Genomic DNA, 19973 nt, shown 5'->3' with positions numbered 1-19973 from the left:
AGAGTAATAATAATAATAATAATGATGATGAGTAATAAATAATAACAAAACATCATTTTCGAAAAAATAAAATAATGGAAATTGTAAATGACCTTTAATATGAGTATTTCTATAAATGTGTTTTTAAGTTTGTTTTCTCATTAACGTTATTTAAAGCCAGGCTTCTATCTTATTTGTTATATATTAAGGAGACCGATATTTAGTGCTTTTATTTTGAAGGCGTCTCACTGAGACCTTGTAAACATCCGGCTCTTCGGACTTTAACGGTAAAAGTTTAACAGCAGTAGAAAGTTTGTCTGAAAGACTAAACTAGTGTCAGGAATGTTAAAGTGGAGCCTAACTGACACAAAAAGCTCCTGCTGATCAGGATTTGTTTTCTTTGGAAATTTTATGTCGTATTTATGTTCATCTTGAGTTTGGTTGCCATGGTTACTGTCATGTATTGTGTTAACGGTAGAGATTTTGGTTGCCATGGTTACTCATGTATTGTGTTAACGGTAGAGATTTTGGTTGCCATGGTTACTCATGTATTGTGTTAACGGTAGAGATTTTGGTTGCCATGGTTACTCATGTATTGTGTTAACGGTAGAGATTTTGGTTGCCATGGTTACTCATGTATTGTGTTAACGGTAGCTGTTATTACCGACCGAGCAGCAGCAGCTGCGTCGGTCTGTATTTAAGTTAAATGAAACTTACATGAATGTAGAAAGTGTAATTCTATTTTATTTTATTCCTTTATAGCTCTTACGTGTGTTTGCAGTGTATTTACATCCAAGGGAGTTGGAGATCACTGACTGAAACCACTTGTTGGTCGTTACCTGGTTCTGACTCCGGGGGTCGGCACCCTTCCAGAGCCACGCCCTCGACCACGCCCCCAGCCCCGCCCACGCCCTGCCCAGAGCCACGTCCCCGGCCCTGCCCACTGTCATGGTTATTTAAACCAGGGGTTCTTAACCTTTCTGACCTTGGGGCCCAATTTTTTCAGTACAGAGTGGCCCGAGGCCCGTTAAATATTAACACTGTATAGCAGCGAAGGTCCAGAACATCATAATAAATATATATATATATATATATATATATATATATATATATATATATATATATATATATTCAAGTAGCCTCATAGTTGTATCGACATCTGCATCTGACTGTTATATTAAAAAAGTACATATTTGCCCATTAACATGTGTAACTTCAATTACACATTTTTTTCTCTTAAAAATAAAATAAATAAATAAGATTTTATTTTATTTTTCAAATGCTATGTTATTTTATTTCTTTACCAGCAGTTTGAATTTCCCCTTTTCTTTGTTAATTGTCTCAACACATTTTTATAATAAATTAATATAAACACATCTTAGCAATTTAAAAGTTTTGCAGTTTTTCTTTCTTCCCCTTAATCTTATGCCCTCACTTTCTGTCGTTCAGTGAGAGAACTGAGCTCTAACTTCTCCTGCCAGGACTTTAAATCTGGGCTGGATGGTGTCAGGTTCTCATGAGAAGGTGTTCATTAGTCCCTTCCTTCTGCAGGAGCCCTTGATGTTGGGAAGCAACAATCAGAGATATTAAAGCAAGACTTCACTGATCTGATGAGCACAGCTGCATGTTTAAATACGGAGGTTTTTTTCAGTGGACCAATACCGACGGTTCGGCAGGGAGATGAGAGATTCAGCAGGCTGATGGCGCTAAACAGATGGCTTAAAGATGCATGTGCTGCTCAATCAATTAACTTCATTGATAATTTCATCTTTTGGGGTCGCAAGCACCTTTTTAGGGCAGGTGGCTCTCGTTTGAATAAGGCTGGTGGACAGTTATTCAGCAGCAACATTTTCTATCATCTACGTCACAAACAGGCCCCCACCAACAACAAGAGGCAGGACGTTCCAAAACAACTGATAAGGCGGCGCTGGGATGAGAACACTGAGACAAGGACTGACCATGGAAAACTGAGTCAGAGAGAAACTGCATCATCATCCTTATCCTCACTCCAACAGGGGGAGTCTCCCTCAGCCCCAACAGGAGACAGACCCTCACCCCCCGAGAGCCCACCCAGCTTTCTGTCTCCAGGCAGTCAGGACATCCCACTCCTGGAATTCACTGACAGAATGAAAAGCCTGGTGAATATTGGATTACAACTAACACCATGCCAAAATCCTTTATCTAGCCCCTCACATCGCCCAACCCCTCCCAAACCACCACCTCGGACAAAGCGGCTAACCAAAAGTCACCGCCCCCCCTCACCTCCTCTAAACTACCATATCAGTGATGTCTGATATGGGCCGGGTCCAGGTTGTGATGTCAATGTTAACATTGTTCTGTCCCAGGAAAAGTCTGGGCCCCATGGAGTTAAATCAGCTTTCTCTATCCCTGTGATAATAGGTAACAGAAAACGTATCAAACTGGTGAGAAATGAAAAAAGTTCAGTTAAATCTGCCAATCTGTTGAGTATAGCATGTCATCCTCGAATCTCACCAGTGTCTCCTGTTAAGGATTTACATGTACATTTAGCCCTTTTAAATATCAGGTCTCTGGTTGGCAAATCTTTCTTAATCAATGATTTTATTAACGAGCGCAACCTTGATTTTATGTTTTTAACTGAAACTTGGTTAAGTCAGGATAATAGTGCAGCAGTTCTTATTGAGTCAACACCGCAGAATTTTAGTTTCTTTAGTGAAGCAAGAATACATAGGAGAGGAGGCGGAGTTGCCACTCTGTTCAAGGACAGCTTCCAATGTAAGAAAATGTCTTATGGTCAATTTGATTCCTTTGAATATGTTGCCATTCAGTTAAAATCCCCATGTCGAGCAATCTTAGTGACCATCTACAGACCCCCCAAATATGATGCAAGGTTTTTTGATGAGTTTGCCAAACTACTGTCAATAATGTGCATGGATTTTGATTGTGTTGTTTTAGTGGGTGATTTTAACATTTATGTTGATAATCCCAAAGATGGATGTGCTAAGGAACTTTTAAATATTCTGGATAATTTTGGGCTTTCCCAACATGTCACAGATTCAACGCATAACCGAGGACATGTTTTAGATTTAATTATTTCCAAAGGTCTTAATATCTCAGAGGTTGTGGTGAACGATGTTGCTCTGTCTGATCACTACTGTGTATTGTTTAAAATGACCACTGTTGCCAATCCTATGAAAGGTGAAGCAGAGGTAATCAGAAAGCGTTATATAAATGATAACACCTGTGCATTATTCACCCAGGGTTTTACACCATCACCAACCCTTCCCTCAGTTCTAGTTGATGACCTTGTTAACAGTTTCAGTTCCAATGTTATGACTGTTATTGATTCTATCGCCCCAATTAAGACCAAAGTTCTGTCCGGGAGGAAAAAGTCACCATGGAGAAACGCCACACTGGTTAAAGAACAGATAAGGAAATGTAGACAAGCAGAACGCAAGTGGCGCAAAAACAAACTTCAGGTATATTACAACATTTATAAAGAAAGTCTTCGCAACTATAACCAGAAACTGAAGAATGCAAGGCAATCGTATTTTTCAGAGATTATCAATAGAAACGGTAATAATACTCGCGCATTGTTTTCTGTGGTAGAAAGACTGACAAACCCCGCAGCCTCAATCCCACTTGAACTGCTGTCAAAAAAGACCTGTAACGACTTCGCTGACTTTTTCACAAACAAAATATTACAGATAAGACAAGCAATGTGCAGCTCCCCCTCAGGAATGATAACACTCTGGCCTTCCTATCCTTTAGTAAAGCTGGGACAGTTCAGCGTTTTAAATTACAAAACCCTAACGGAAACAGTTTCAAAATTAAAGCCCACAACATGCTGTCTTGATATTCTGCCCTCAAACTTTTTCAAAACAGTTTTTAACTGCATAGCTCCGGATGTATTGCAGATAATAAATACTTCTCTTCAAACAGGCCAGTTTCCCCAGGCCTTGAAAACTGCAGTAATAAAACCTCTTCTAAAAAAATCAAATCTGGATGCTACAACACTTAGTAACTATAGGCCAATATCAAATCTGCCATTTTTGGGGAAAATCATTGAAAAGGTCGTTTTCCAGCAAATCCATACTTTTATGATGCAAAACAACCTCTTTAATGTATTTCAGTCTGGATTTCGGCCACACCACAGCACTGAGACTGTACTCATCAAAGTCCTTAATGATATTCATCTGAATAATGATGCAGGCAAATCCTCTGTTCTGGTATTATTGGATCTGAGTGCTGCATTCGACACAGTTGATCATAACATTCTTCTCAGCAGACTGGAAAAGTGGGTGGGACTTACCGGCACTGTGCTTCAATGGTTTAAATCTTACTTGCATGATAGGGCCTTCTTTGTGTCAATAGGAAACCATGAGTCTAAGAGAACCAATATCACATGTGGGGTTCCTCAAGGGTCCATTCTCGGACCGCTTCTATTCAACATCTATATGCTACCCCTAGCTCAGATTATGGAACATCACAACATTTCCTACCATACTTATGCGGATGACACACAGCTTTATATTTCAGTGTCACCACATGACTACAGTCCCCTGATCTCATTGAGTAACTGTATTCACCAAATCAATGAGTGGATGTGCCAGAATTTTCTCCAGCTAAATGCAGAAAAGACAGAGGTGATAATTTTTGGCCCTAAAAATGAAAGGGAAAAGATCAGCGCTCACCTTGGCTCCATGTCATTGACAGCTACAAATCAAGCCAGAAACCTGGGTGTAATTATTGACTCAGACCTGAACTTCAACAGCCATCTAAAGTTTATCACTAAATCTGCCTATTACCACCTAAAAAACATATCTAGAATTAAGGGTATTCTGTCTAATCAAGACATGGAAAAACTTATTCATGCATTCATTTTCAGTAGGTTGGATTATTGCAATGGCATCTTTACAGGCCTTAACAAGAAATCTATCAGGCAGCTGCAGCTGATCCAGAACGCTGCCGCCAGAGTCCTTACAAACACCAGGAAACTGGACCACATTACACCGGTCATGAAATCACTACACTGGCTTCCAGTTAGTCAAAGGATAGAGTTTAAAATCTTACTGCTGGTCTACAAAGCACTGAATGGTCTTGGACCAAAATACATGCTGGATCTCTTAGTTCCCTATGAAGCTCCCAGACCCCTTAGGTCTTCTGGATCTGGTTTGTTGTGTGTCCCAAGAACCAGAACCAAGCAAGGTTCATCAGCGTTCAGTTATTCTGCTCCTCACCGGTGGAACAAACTTCCTGTAGACCTGAGGTCTGCTCCAACTGTCAGCTCCTTTAAATCAGGGTTAAAAACATTACTGTTTACTCAAGCGTACTCCTAAATTAAACTTACCTGCTGTATTCTACTGCCCTTATTTTTAACAGCTTGTGCTTTTATTATTTTACTTCTTTTCTTATCATCTTATTATTTGTTATTTACTGTCTAATTATGTCGAATTATTTACTGTCTAATTATGTTTTGCCGCTTTTAATGTCAATGTAAAGCACTTTGAATTACCTTGTGTTGAATTGTGCTATATAAATAAATTTGCCTTGCCTTGCCTTGCCTTCATTGATGAACCTGGAACGATATTTAGTTTTAATTATGTTCATTGTGGAGAAAGCTGCTTCACAGCTGTATGTGGACCCAAACATGTTTAAGATGGTCAGCTTATTTTCTGTGACTTCAGTTCAGACTTGAGTGGATATGTTTGATGAAAAACTTTGTGTTTTGTTTCAGTGGCGTTTCACTTTCGCACTTTGAACGCCACAGTCTCTGAACGTATGAGACACTGGTTTTGTCCCAGTGGGTAAACTGAACCAGGATAAATCTGTCCATTCTGGGTTGAACTTCCCTTTCCACCTGTTAGGCTTCTCATCTCTGTAAGAGTCAAGCTAATTACTTACTAAGTAACTTACTAAGTTTTATTTACATTAATAAGTTGTCAGGACTGCGCGTGTCGGATTTCATCCGAGCCTGATCAGCTGAGACGGCCGGGCAGAACCCGCAGCTCTCTGGCCGCTGCAGCCGTGTTACTTTCCGATGCTTTTGCGAGCCCGAACAACAGTCCAGTCCAGCAGACACATCTACATGTACAATCCTTCAGCAGTAACGATGGAGCCCACCGCCCGAGCGGCACCGACCTCCCCGGCCGCGCGGACGAGTCAGGATAAATGATCACGCCGCGCTCGCTCGCTCTGGGCGCAGACCCAAGTAATCGATCCCTGATCCTGGCGGATCTAAACCTACTCTGTGCAAAATGAAGGATTTTCTCTATAAACACACACCATTTCTCTTACTATTACACCTAGAGCTAGCTGAGGGTCTTCTTCTCCTCATTTGGTCGGGAGTTGCTATGCAGTCCCGCGGCCCCCGCGGCCCACATGTACAAAACTGAATTTTTTTCGCGGCCCACTAGATGGCGCTCGCGGCCCAAGTGTGGGCCGCGGCCCTATGGTTAAGAATCACTGATTTAAACCACTTGTTGGTCGTTACCTGGTTCTGACGGTGATTGACACCTGTCCTTGGCCCCGCCCCCTCCTGGCCTCCACTTCCTGTTCCTCCGGTTCTTCAGCAGCTCCAACTCTGAACTCAGTTCATCGTTCCTGTCCCGCAGTTCCTGGAGGAGGAACTAGTTAGTGCTGGTTAACCGCTAGTTAGTGCTGGTTAACCTCTAGTTAGTGCTGGTTAACCTCGAATTAGTGTTAGTTAACATCTAGTTAGTGCTGGTTAACCACTAGTTAGTGCTAGTTAACCTCTAGTTAGTTTAGTAAACCTCTAGTTAGTTTAGTTAACCTCTAGTTAGTTTAGTTAACCTCTAGTTAGTTTAGTAAACATCTAGTTAGTGCTAGTAAACCTCTAGTTAGTGCTAGTAAACCTCTAGTTAGTGCTAGTAAACCTCTAGTTAGTGCTAGTAAACCTCTAGTTAGTGCTAGTAAACCTCTAGTTAGTTTAGTTAACCTCTAGTTAGTTTAGTTAACCTCTAGTTAGTTTAGTTAACCTCTAGTTAGTGTTAGTAAACCTCTAGTTAGTGCTAGTTAACCTCTAGTTAGTGTTAGTAAACCTCTAGTTAGTGTTAGTAAACCTCTAGTTAGTTTAGTTAACCTCTAGTTAGTGTTAGTAAACCTCTAGTTAGTGTTATTGAACCTCTAGTTAGTGTTTAGTAAACCTCTAGTTAGTGTTATTGAACCTCTAGTTAGTGTTATTGAACCTCTAGTTAGTGTTAGTAAACCTCTAGTTAGTTTAGTTAACCTCTAGTTAGTTTAGTTAACCTCTAGTTAGTTTAGTTAACCTCTAGTTAGTTTAGTAAACATCTAGTTAGTGCTAGTAAACCTCTAGTTAGTGTTAGTAAACCTCTAGTTAGTGTTATTGAACCTCTAGTTAGTGTTATTGAACCTCTAGTTAGTGTTAGTGAACCTCTAGTTAGTGTTAGTAAACCTCTAGTTAGTGTTTAGTAAACCTCTAGTTAGTGTTTAGTAAACCTCTAGTTAGTGTTTAGTAAACCTCTAGTTAGTGTTTAGTAAACCTCTAGTTAGTGTTATTGAACCTCTAGTTAGTGTTTAGTAAACCTCTAGTTAGTGTTTAGTAAACCTCTAGTTAGTGTTAGTAAACCTCTAGTTAGTGTTAGTAAACCTCTAGTTAGTGTTATTGAACCTCTAGTTAGTGTTAGTGAACCTCTAGTTAGTGTTAGTAAACCTCTAGTTAGTGTTTAGTAAACCTCTAGTTAGTGTTATTGAACCTCTAGTTAGTGTTTAGTAAACCTCTAGTTAGTGTTTAGTAAACCTCTAGTTAGTGTTAGTAAACCTCTAGTTAGTGTTTAGTAAACCTCTAGTTAGTTTAGTTAACCTCTAGTTAGTTTAGTTAATCTCTAGTTAGTGTTAGTTTATCTCTAGTTAGTGTTAGTAAACCTCTAGTTAGTGTTAGTAAACCTCTAGTTAGTGTTAGTAAACCTCTAGTTAGTGTTAGTAAACCTCTAGTTAGTGTTAGTAAACCTCTAGTTAGTGCTAGTTAACCTCTAGTTAGTGCTAGTTAACCTCTAGTTAGTGCTAGTAAACCTCTAGTTAGTGTTAGTAAACCTCTAGTTAGTGCTGGTTAACCTTTAGTTAGTGTTAGTAAACCTCTAGTTAGTGTTAGTTAACCTCTAGTTAGTGTTAGTAAACCTCTAGTTAGTTTAGTTAACCTCTAGTTAGTGTTTAGTAAACCTCTAGTTAGTGCTAGTAAACCTCTAGTTAGTGCTAGTAAACCTCTAGTTAGTGCTGGTTAACCTTTAGTTAGTGTTAGTAAACCTCTAGTTAGTGTCAGTAAACCTCTAGTTAGTGTCAGTAAACCTCTAGTTAGTGCTGGTTAACCTTTAGTTAGTGTTAGTAAACCTCTAGTTAGTGCTGGTTAACCTTTAGTTAGTGTTAGTAAACCTCTAGTTAGTGGTTAGTAAACCTCTAGTTAGTGCTGGTTAACCTTTAGTTAGTGTTAGTAAACCTCTAGTTAGTGCTGGTTAACCTTTAGTTAGTGTTAGTAAACCTCTAGTTAGTGTTAGTAAACCTCTAGTTAGTGCTGGTTAACCTCTAGTTAGTGCTAGTTAACCTCTAGTTAGTGCTAGTTAACCTCTAGTTAGTGCTAGTTAACCTCTAGTTAGTGCTAGTTAACCTCTAGTTAGTGCTAGTTAACCTCTAGTTAGTGCTGGTTAACCTCTAGTTAGTGCTGGTTAACCGTTAGTTAGTAAACCTCTAGTTAGCCTCTAGTTAGTGCTGGTTAACTTCTAGTTAGTGTTTAGTAATCGGAGAATCATTTAAACATCTTAACATGAACCGACTCCCCCCAGCGGTGAAACCAGAGTGTGAAATACGGGGGGGTTCGGACCCTCCCGATTAACCCTTGAGCCGCCCTAGGACTCAAAAGCCAAATTTAGGGGGTCTCAATGTTGTCAAAAAAATAAATAAATTAGGCTATATAATATAATATGATAATTTGATTGTCACTAATGGTCATTTAAATATGTTTAAGAGATCGCCATATCAAGTATTCACAATTCAAATCTTTTATTGGTTTAACACAAGTCCTGCACCTTTATGTATGCTAATTAGCCATGTGCGCCAGCACCGCGCAATGACTAGGCCGGCTAGTTGAGATGCCACAATAACATGGCTAAGCGGAAGCTAACTCAGAGTGTGTCACTTGCACACTTGTGGGGGGTGGCAGCCTAGTGGTTACAGAGGAGGGCTGGAGTCTGGAGGACCAGGTTCAAGCCCCTGGATTGCAACCAAAAGTCAACCACCTTGGACCCTTGAGCAAGGCCCTTAACCCTTACTGCTCCCCGGGCGCCGTGCCATTGCATGGCAGACCACTGCTACTAGTTCAACTAGAAAATGGGTCAAATGCAGAGAAAAATAATTTTCCCATTGTGGGACTCTAAGGGAAAAAATGTATTTAATTTATTTCACATCAAAAAAGGTGTGAGTGTCAGCCAGAGATGAGGAGAGAGGCGATGTCACAACAGGGTCCCGTTCCTCTCCCCCCTCTGGTGAAGAAAGTGAAGTCGAGGCCAGTGCTCCGGGGCAGATGCTACTGCGCCGCCGCTGCTGCAGTGACTTGCTTTAACTTAAGGTAAGAGGCCAGCCTGCTTAATATGGCCTGAACCCACCTGAGAGCTAATGTTTTTTTTTAATTATTGTTATTATTATTTTGCGTTATCACCTGTTATGAGTGTGATTTGTGAATGTGTTCACACAGCTGTGTTAAAACATAATTTCCTGGATGGTTACATAACTTTGAATAATCAGTCATCATTGTGCAGGCTAAGGATCTGTTTAAGTGCACTGATTGCACGTCTCCGATAGTGGCATTTGTTGTTATTACTGTTATTTGAATGCACAATTCCTTTTCAATGTATTTTTTTTATTTATTTATCTAAAAAAATACATTAGCCTATTTTATTTGTTTATTCGTTTCTGCAATGCACTGGTCGTGCACCAGTGTCCTATACCTGGCATTTATTCATTAAGTGCACTGTGCACTAGTGTGGTGCCAATTAATGTCTTTTATTTATTTTAATTATCAGATTTAATTTGTAAATAACATTCTGCATCGTAACGCACAATTTTGCTGTTTGTAAAACAACGTGGATCTAAAATGGTTAAAAGTGTGGGTGTATTTGTCATAGGCTATAGTAAGCTGATTGTATTGGTTTATTGCATAGGGCCACACTGTTTAAAAAACAAAAAACGAAAAACAAAAAACAAAAAAACGCGAGTTAGGGACCCCGCCGAATATGGATGGGTATTTCGCACACTGGGTGAAACCACAGAAGAAGAAGCAGTTACCGGCGGTGAAACCACAGAAGAAGAAGCAGTTACCAGCGGTGAGACCACAGAAGAAGAAGCAGTTACCAGCGGTGAAACCACAGAAGAAGAAGCAGTTACCAGCGGTGAGACCACAGAAGAAGAAGCAGTTACCGGCGGTGAAACCACAGAAGAAGAAGCAGTTACCAGCGGTGAGACCACAGAAGAAGAAGCAGTTACCGGCGGTGAAACCACAGAAGAAGAAGCAGTTACCAGCGGTGAGACCACAGAAGAAGAAGCAGTTACCAGCGGTGGAACCACAGAAGAAGAAGCAGTTACCAGCGGTGGAACCACAGAAGAAGAAGCAGTTACCCTGCACTGCAGCTCGTAGTCTCGGAGGACCTGGGAGAATCTCTCCTCACGGCTCAGGCCGGCGCTGAGCGGGTCCAGACCACAGAACTGTCAGGGAACACAAGCAGGGTGGCAGTCAGGGAATCAATCCATCAGTCCATCGATCAGCTGATCAGTCCATCGATCAGCTGATCAGTCCGTGGATCAGCCGATCAAGTCCATCGATCAGCTGATCAGTCCATCGATCAGCTGATCAGTCCATCGATCAGCTGATCAGTCCATCGATCAGCTGAGGCTCCAGCAGAAACGACGACGACCAGACGGGTCTCAGGAAACATCCATGAATGATTCATCAGCAGGAGAGTTACCTGATACCAACACGTGTGTGTGTGTGTGTGTGTGTGTGTGTGTGTGTGTGTGTGTGTGTGTGTGTGTGTCTCCACCTTGTCCTGCAGCAGCTGATCCAAATCTCCCTCCAGTTTCTCCACCGACGTCTCGGCCTCCACCAGCTTCCTCCTGACGGAGCTGAGCTCCTGCTGCAGACGCCCGTTCTCCTGGAGACACGTTACCACGTTACCACGGCAACCATCAAACATATCTCAACCAGTTTCCTCCTGACGGAGCTGAGCTCCTGCTGCAGACGCCCGTTCTCCTGGAGACAGAGCATCCCCATAAGCCTGATTCTAGCATTACCTGGTGACCTCTCTTCATTTCTATACCCAAACAACACACATCATTTCTGTTAATATCTTTAACCATCTTTAACCAAGTTGTGACATGACCATATTGCAATCGTCCAGAATGGCCCAGAGGGCAATGTTGCTAGCATTTTGCTAACAAAATAAAGTTGCAAAAGTCCCACTGCGCACCAGCGGGTGTACAGCATAACAAAATCCCCCAAAAATTAAACCTGAAAAATGAAGGCGATATATTAGTATACAGAAAAGGTTTCCCTTTTCTTCCTTATTATTATTATTCCGCACTCTTTTTCCATCCGTTAATGCGTCCCGAACCGCAACGTGCACCCATGCATGGCATACATCGTTGGATGCGTCTCCATCGTGCCTCGATGGGCATTACTTTTCTCCGTAATAGGGGTTACCGTGGGGACGCTAGATGCCAAAAAGCAAAAAAAAAAGGTGAAAATTCGGACGCTTATTGCTCGGCCGAACTATATCGTAGAGACATCGTTCAAACTTTCAAACACACGGCCCAATTGGCACTAACACTAACAACCTCATTCTTCCAATTATTACAGTTTTTGTGATATTTAACTTTCTTTTTTTTTTTTCTCCCATTTGACTTTGGACGCTTGTTGCTAGGCAACAGGTTATCGTAGAGACATCGTACAAATGTTTCCCGACATGCTGTGGACTTCAACATATTCAAATTTCATGAAGCTGGGATTTAAGGAAATTTTATGTCAAAATCCAGGCCACATGGCCCCATTCATTCGGATGGGATTTTTTACCACGGTGAAAAAAAACCTATCCGTTAACGTAGCCTGAACCGCAACATGTACCTATGCATGGCATACATCGTTGGATGCGTCTCCATCGTGCCTCAAAGGGCATTACTTTTCTCAGTAAAAAGTGTTACCGTGGCAACGCTAGATGCCATAAAGCAAAAAAAAGGTGAAAATTCGGACGCTTATTGCTCGGCCGAACTTTATCGTAGAGACATCGTTCAAACTTTCAAACACTCGACCCGATTCGCACTAACGGACCGTACAAGCTCATTATGCCAATTATTACACTTTTTGCGATAATGACCTTTCATTTTTTTTTTTTCCCGTTTGACTTTGGACGGTTGTTGCTAGGCAACAGGTTATCGTAGAGACATCGTAATAATGTTCCCCGACTCGGCACGCTGTGGACTTCAACATACTCAAATTTCATGAAGCTGGGATTTAAGGAAATTTTATGTCAAAATCCATGCCAAATGGCCCCATTCATTCGGATGGGGTTTTTTTTACCATGGTGAAAAAAAAACCTATCCATTAACGTAGCCTGAACCGGAACGTGCACCCATGCATGGCATACATCGTTAGATGCGTCTCCATCGTGCCTCGATGGGCATTACTATTCTCAGTCAAAAGCGTTACCGTGGCGACGCTAGACGCCGAGAAGCGCGCCCCATTAATAACTATGGGGAGCAAAAGAATGAATGCAATACAACCGTAAACACCTCAAACTGACATAGAACCCACTACAGCCCCAAACCAAAGCAGCGAGAGGGGACGACTGGGCGGTAGGGCATGCCCATATCAACATTTCATGACATTTTCTAGTATTATATTGTTATGATTATCACATTGTTATTATTACTATAATCATCATTATGATTGTGATAATAATAATAATTATTATTATTATTGCTGTCATTTTGATGAGTGAAATTAGTATATACATGTTGGTTGTGATTATGACCATGCTTGTGAATATTATCATTATTACTATTGGTGTTGTTTCATTGCTATTATTATCATCCCAACTACATTTTCTTTTTTTTCTAAATATTAAAATAATAATAATACAGACCACTAGGGTCCTCCTCCAGGTGTGGGCGGGGCTTCAGAACTCACCTGAGCTGAGCTGCAGAGCTCGTCCCGTAGCTCCGCCTCCTGCGCTCTGATCATCTGTAGCTCCGCCTCCAGGTCCCGACGCTCCGCCTCCACCTGCTGCACAAGCTCCTCCCCTTCCTGCTCCGCCTGGCAGCGCAGCGCCGCTAGCCGCACCCGGAACCCCTGCTGCAGCTCCCTGCCAATCACAGAGCAGCATCAGGCCCCGCCCCCTAACCCCTGCTCCAATCACAGAGCAGCATCAGGCCCCGCCCCCTAACTCCTGCTGCAGCTCCCTGCCAATCACAGAGCAGCATCAGTCCAGGCCCCGCCCCCTAACTCCTGCTGCAGCTCCCTGCCAATCACAGAGCAGCATCAGGCCCCGCCCCCTAACCCCTGCTCCAATCACAGAGCAGCATCAGGCCCCGCCCCCTAACTCCTGCTGCAGCTCCCTGCCAATCACAGAGCAGCATCAGTCCAGGCCCCGCCCCCTAACTCCTGCTGCAGCTCCCTGCCAATCACAGAGCAGCATCAGGCCCCGCCCCCTAACTCCTGCTCCAATCACAGAGCAGCATCAGTCCAGGCCCCGCCCCCTAACTCCTGCTGCAGCTCCCTGCCAATCACAGAGCAGCATCAGGCCCCGCCCCCTAACTCCTGCTCCAATCACAGAGCAGCATCAGGCCCCGCCCCCTAACTCCTGCTGCAGCTCCCTGCCAATCACAGAGCAGCATCAGGCCCCGCCCCCTAACTCCTGCCAATCACAGAGCAGCATCAGGCCCCGCCCCCTAACTCCTGCCAATCACAGAGCAGCATCAGACCAGGCCCCGCCCCCCTAACTATTCAGGGCGGACCCTGAACTCCACTACCCAGAATGCCTTGCACTCCTATCTGACATCTAAACATGACATCATGGGGGCGTGTCCCAGTTCTTCTTCTGCAGTTTATGGTCTTAATCCCACACGTGTTTTTACTCTCCTTTATTTTGAAACTACATTTACAAAATAAACATCATAGTTTCTGAGAAACTTGTTGAGCTCTTTCATTTGGAAACTCAAAAATAAAATAAAAGTCATTAACTTTGTGAACTTTTATCCCATTAACACCAGGGAGCTGGTGATGTCATGGGGTGTGGGCGGGGCTTCAGACCTCACGGTGCCGGACTCAGGGGTCAGAGCCAGACATCAGAACGGTCCCCCCCAGGAGGACTGACCTGATCCTGATCTGGTTCTGGTTCTGGTCTGGTACCTGATGTGGTCCTGGTTCTGGGTCTCCATGGTAACGTGTCTCTCATCAGCCTCCTTCACCAGCTGCAGGTTTCTCTGCTCCATCAGGTCCAGGTCCAGTTTCAGCTTGTCCCGCTGGAGACGGGCCGTCTCTGCCAAGTCCCTGGAGACGGAGACGGGTTAGGGGACGGGGACACGTTAGACCAGTGGTCTCCAACCTTTTCTGAACTGGACCGGTTTAATATCTGACAATATTTTCACGGCCCAATCTAAAGATGTAGCTGATAAAAACTAAATAAAATGACAAAATCGGCATTGAAAACTGTGGTATTTTCTCTAGAGTAATAATAACAACAACAACAACTAGAAAAATGTCCTCGCAGAAATCTTTGGAGAGTGCCACGGGGGGCTGCTGCCGCCCATTTGTTTACATTGCTGCATTTTTCAGCAATAAAGGTGAAGGACTCAAAACCGAGTCCGATGACACCACCCACGACTCTCTGTCAAACCATTCAAAAGATATAGCATTTACTGCGTATGTATGTGTGTGTGTGTGTGTGTGTGTGTGTGTGTGTGTATATAAATGGGGGGGGGGGTATTTAATATGTACACACACACACATACATACATATATATATATATATATATATGTATAATATATACACACATATATACACACACACACACCATGAACCGGTTCCCAGCAGGACTGGGGATCGTCTAAGGTCAAAAGGTCAGGGGTCAGATTTCTCCATTTTCCAGGTTAAAGTATATGAAGTCTGTACTGACTCAGTCATGTGACCAGTTCTGGCTGAATGAATGAGTCAGCAGCTGAGCTCTGGTTGCCCCGGCAACAAGAACCTCGACTTCAGAACCATCCGGTTTGGCTGTGAGAAAAACACAGATTTTGGCTTCTGACAAGGTCTCAAATAACTCTGATTTGTGAGAAAACCGTAGTTCGTAGCAGAAAACATTGTGAGAGCCACAGAACCCGGCAGATTCTGACAATCTTAATTTTATTCAGATATTCCTTAAAATGAGTGAGTAAGCTCAGTGCGAAGACAGAGTGAGATTCTTTTAAAGAAAACTTTTGATTACATTACAGTCAATGGAGACTGAAACAGGAATTGGCGCCGCTCTATCCTCCCCCGTTTAAATTTTGTGCATACCCCGCCTTTCAAAGTCACATTCTATGAATCCCAACACCTACTGTTTGTCTACATTCTGACCAAAAATTATTTGTCTCCTTTTTACGGTTTGGCCGTGAGCTCGAGTTACAAATAAAAATTCAGGTTATTTTTTTTACTGTTTCTCACACTCTACCAACCGACATCCGCACTCTAGATTTGACAAAAAAGTGATTTCCAGATCGCTTGAGTGCTCATATCTTGAAAAGTGTACATCTTAGGAAAAAACTGTTTGGTGTTTTGGAGAGAAGAGAAGTTTTGAAGTTTGAATGACATTTCTACGTGCAAGTATGAGAAAGTTAGGTGACTTTTTTTTTTTTTACTTTTTCCCATCCACTTTGAATGGGTTTTTTTGGCCGTTTTTTTGGGAATAACTTTGGGGAAAAATGGGAATTTCAACACCAAAAGTCATAGCACACTATTCCAGATCGAGACACACGTTTTGATATATGATGCGCCTGGGTCCTCCGAAATCTGTAGGAGGAGTAATGAACCGAAATCTGGCCGGAAAATGAATAAAAATAAACGCGCAGAATAACAATAGGGACCTGTTCCTGGTTCCTGGTCCTATTCCTGGTCCTGTGAACCAGGAACAGGACCAGGTCCAGGACCTGGTCATGGTCCAGGACCGGTACCTACTGTAGCTGCTGGACCTCGGCCCGGTACGACACCAGCGCCGCCTGGTGGATGTTGTTGCTGCTTCCCAGCAGCTCGTTGTCCAGAGCCTGAGTCAAGTCCACCAGACTGAGACGGTCGTCCGGGGGGAAGTCCAGGACCTGGGGGGACAGAGACCGGATCACCTGATCACATGATCACCTGGACTACCAACGGCTAGCAGCTAACAGCTAATGACTAGTTTTTCTTGCCACTGTTTGGCTTAAGGTTTTTCTCCCACTAGGGGAGTTTTTACCTCCATTGTTTATGTAATAATTGCTCGGGGGTTTATGTTTATGTTCTGGTTCTGGAGACAACTATGTTGGAATAGATACTATAGAAATACAATTGAATTGAACTAGCAGCTAAGCTAGCAGCTAACATTTAGACTCTAGCTGCTAAAGGTTAACAGCTAGATGCTATTGGCTAACATCTAGCTACTAGCAGCTAACGCCTAGCAGCTAACAGCTAATGACTAGCAACTGAGCTAGCAGCTAACATGTAGCATCTAGCTGCTAATGCTTAGCTGCTTACAGCTAGCAGCTAACAGACTTCTCAGGTCAGAACCTCAGAAGTGATGAGGTCTGAAAGGTGTGATGGTGGACTGTGTGTCCCAGACCACATGGTGTAGGGGGTCCAGGGGGTCCTGGACCAGGACCAGGTCTCACCTGCAGGACCTCCCTGGAGTTCTGGACCCCCCCTCCCTAGTCCAGGTCCAGGACCAGGACCTGGTCTCACCTGCAGGACCTCCCTGGAGTTCTGGACCCCCTCCTCGGTCCAAAGGGCCTCCACCCGGTCTGGGCTGGTGGTTCCGGTTCCGTCGTCCAGCAGACTGAGGACCCGCCGGCCCCCCGAGACCAGCAGGACCGGAGACCTGGACCTGGACCGGGGGGGGAGCTGGTCCGGGACCACCTGGGGGGACAGAGACAGAGATCAGAGCAGGACCAGGAGTTTTAAGAGTTTTAAAAGAGTTTTTGAGCCACAACTCAACTAGCCGAGTCCATCTCATCCACTGTATGGCTAATTCCAGTATCTCCCTTCTGGCTGGAGGTTTATCTTATCTTACCTTACTTTTTGAGTTTTAAAGGAGTTTTAAAGGAGTTTTTAAAAGAAGGAGTTTTATGAGTTTTTGAGCCACAAGTCAACTTTTCTCCTCTTTACTGGCAGCTACAGAGACTGGCTGTGTCTAAAAGAGTTTTAAAGGAGTTTTAAAAGAGTTTTAAATAGTTTTTAAAAGCTGATCCATCTCAGGTGATCATCTCATCCACTAAACGGTTAATTCCAGTCTCTCCTTCTGGACGGAGGTTTAAATTGCCTTTGTGCAAAACTAAAAAGGTATAAATGTAGTTTTGTCCCCTCAGCTATTAATTCCCTAAATAGGACAGGATTTCCTTCCATCTAGGTCTATTTATTTATTTATTTATTTATGTATCTATTGTAATGCTTATTAAATCTGGAGCATTTGTTTTGTTCTGTTTAGTTTTGTTTTGTTATTCTCCTGTTTGTCTTGTTTCTACTTTTGACCTGCAAACAAATCTGCCTTCAGGTATCAATAAACTTACCTTACCTTACTTCTAGAATTTCTTTAAATTCTGTTTTTAAACTGCATTTCTATTAAATGTTTAATGTTTTAATGTGAAGCCTGAATAGTAAATAGTAAATAAACGGGCCTGGCGAGTTCTGGTCGGGTTAATCAACAGAACCCATTCAAACTCAGAATTGTCAAATTGGTTTAATTCTCCGTATGAATAGTTACAGATTACTTTGTAATCCTGTATTTGACCCGGTCTTTGTACGTTTTGACCGTATAGAAACGTAAGAATGAGATGAACCTGCTGGATCTACTGCCCTTACTGACTAACAACTGCTGCTTTTATTGTTTTACCTCTTTTATTATCATTTTATTTCATTTTATTTGTTATTTACTGTTTAATTGTGTCTTGCTGTTTTTAATGTTGATGTAAATACTTTGAATGACCTTGTGTTGAATTGTTCTGTACAGATAAACCTGCCTTGACTCAAACCTCCACGTGCAGTAATCAATAACCGATAACCGATCAAGAACCTGTTAACAGCCTCCTACACATGTTTCAAGGTCAAATTCCAGCACTTTTCAAGAACTTTCAAGGGTCATTTTCTAAATCTTCCAGCACCTTAATCGCTGGGGTAAAATATCTACAGGAATATATAAACTCATAATTATTTTTTCTGCTTTTTATCACAATTATGTTCATTGTATTGTGCTGTAAACATTTAGTCATGTTTCATCTTACTGGTTTTATTTCTCCTTGTAATAACTAAACTATCCAATTTGGTTAAAGACACAAAGTTATAATTTCAAGCACTTAAACTAAAATTCAAGCACTTTTCAGGCCTTGAAAACACAACATTGAAATTAAAGCTCTTTCCAGGATTTCCAGCCCCAGTAGAAACCCTGTAGATTGAAATTTAAGACTTTTTAAAACCATTTTCAAAGAAAATTTAGGAGCAGAAAGAAAAGTCACTAAGAAATCCAGGTGAGGTCCAGGTTGCCAGATCTGACAGTTTCCAGCCCAAACGTGACGTAAAACCTGACGAAATAATGAAAAACCAGCCCAAATCAAACTTTCTCTATATTAAAACTGGCAATTATTAAATGTGGAATAAATTTCAAGTCATAAAAAAATGAAGCAAAAAAAAGTTCAGGCTCCAGACAAAGATTATAATTAAATTGAGCAGATTAAACCAAATCAAATATCAGTGAGTTTATTGTTTCTACTTTTCTCTGACGTAATGGAAACTTTTTTGTTAATAATTTCTCCTAAATATTTAGTAAAAACCAGGAAAAGCAGCCCAAATATTTATTTTACAGCCCAATTGCAGGAGATTCTCCTCAAAACGATGAAATAATCATTTTAATGATGACTGGAATCATTCCCTCTAAAATTAAGGCCCTTAGATTGAAATGTAAGACTTTTTAACACCACTTTCAAAGAGAATTTAAGAAGAAAAAGAGGTGCCGGTTGCCAGATCTGACCGGTTCCAGCCCAAACGTGACGTATAAGCTGTTCTGGTTAAAGTCTGAATCACCTGCCGGTCTGTCCTGACCTGGTCCTCCCCGGTCCGGTCCATCCGGGCCCAGGCTAACAGGCCACAGCCGGCCATCAGACCAGACATGTACTCCGTCATCACTCTCACCTGATCACTCTCACCTGTCTGTGAGAGCAGCTACCTGTTCACCTGCAGCATCTGCAGCACCTGGGAGCCCCGCCCTCTCTGATTGGCCCCGCCCCCTCTGATCGACCCCGCCCCCTCTGATTGGCCCCGCCCCCTCTGATTGCCCTGCCCCCTCTGGTTGGCCCCACAGGTGTAAACCTGATGCTGCGTTCAGGAGCTGCTGGGAAACCACAAACCTCCTTCCTGAGACTCTGATCTGATCTTACAACAAACTGTCTTTTAAAATCAACTCAGATGCTTCTGTAGGAAGACAAATCAGAGATAGTTTTATCTGAGAAAACTGTTTTAACGTTGATAAGAAGCTTCTTAAAATGTTTTATTCATCTTTTATTGAGTCTATTTTAACCTTTGTGTTGATCTGCTGGTTTGGAAACCTCAGCATTTTAAATGAAAAACAAGCTGAGGAATGTGGTGAAACTCTGCCAGAAAACAATTGGCATTAGCCTGAATGATCTGGATCATGTTATTATATAATATTATATAATAGATTATATTATATTATATTATATTATATTATATTATCTATCAAGCCAGAGCCACTCAGAGAGCAAC

General features: G+C 42.3%; 1 protein-coding gene across 1 annotated transcript in view; it reads right to left on the bottom strand.

Annotated features, from left to right (window-relative positions):
* The window catches only part of ninl (ninein-like), a 52804-nt gene that overhangs the window by 20602 nt on the left and 12229 nt on the right, over positions 1-19973 (bottom strand). Inside the window, exons 11-17 of the mRNA XM_061746033.1 lie at positions 16944-17117; positions 16191-16327; positions 14387-14527; positions 13166-13340; positions 11025-11135; positions 10603-10689; positions 6452-6575 (exon numbers count right to left, since the gene is read on the bottom strand). Of these exons, the coding sequence (XP_061602017.1) occupies positions 6452-6575; positions 10603-10689; positions 11025-11135; positions 13166-13340; positions 14387-14527; positions 16191-16327; positions 16944-17117 (949 nt within the window). The remainder of the gene's footprint in view (positions 1-6451; positions 6576-10602; positions 10690-11024; positions 11136-13165; positions 13341-14386; positions 14528-16190; positions 16328-16943; positions 17118-19973) is intronic.

The sequence above is a fragment of the Cololabis saira genome, chromosome 17 (assembly GCF_033807715.1).
Source record: "Cololabis saira isolate AMF1-May2022 chromosome 17, fColSai1.1, whole genome shotgun sequence".
Taxonomy (NCBI): domain Eukaryota; kingdom Metazoa; phylum Chordata; class Actinopteri; order Beloniformes; family Belonidae; genus Cololabis; species Cololabis saira.
Note: the sequence above shows the minus strand (reverse complement) of the source record. Positions and strands in the feature narration are given on the sequence as shown.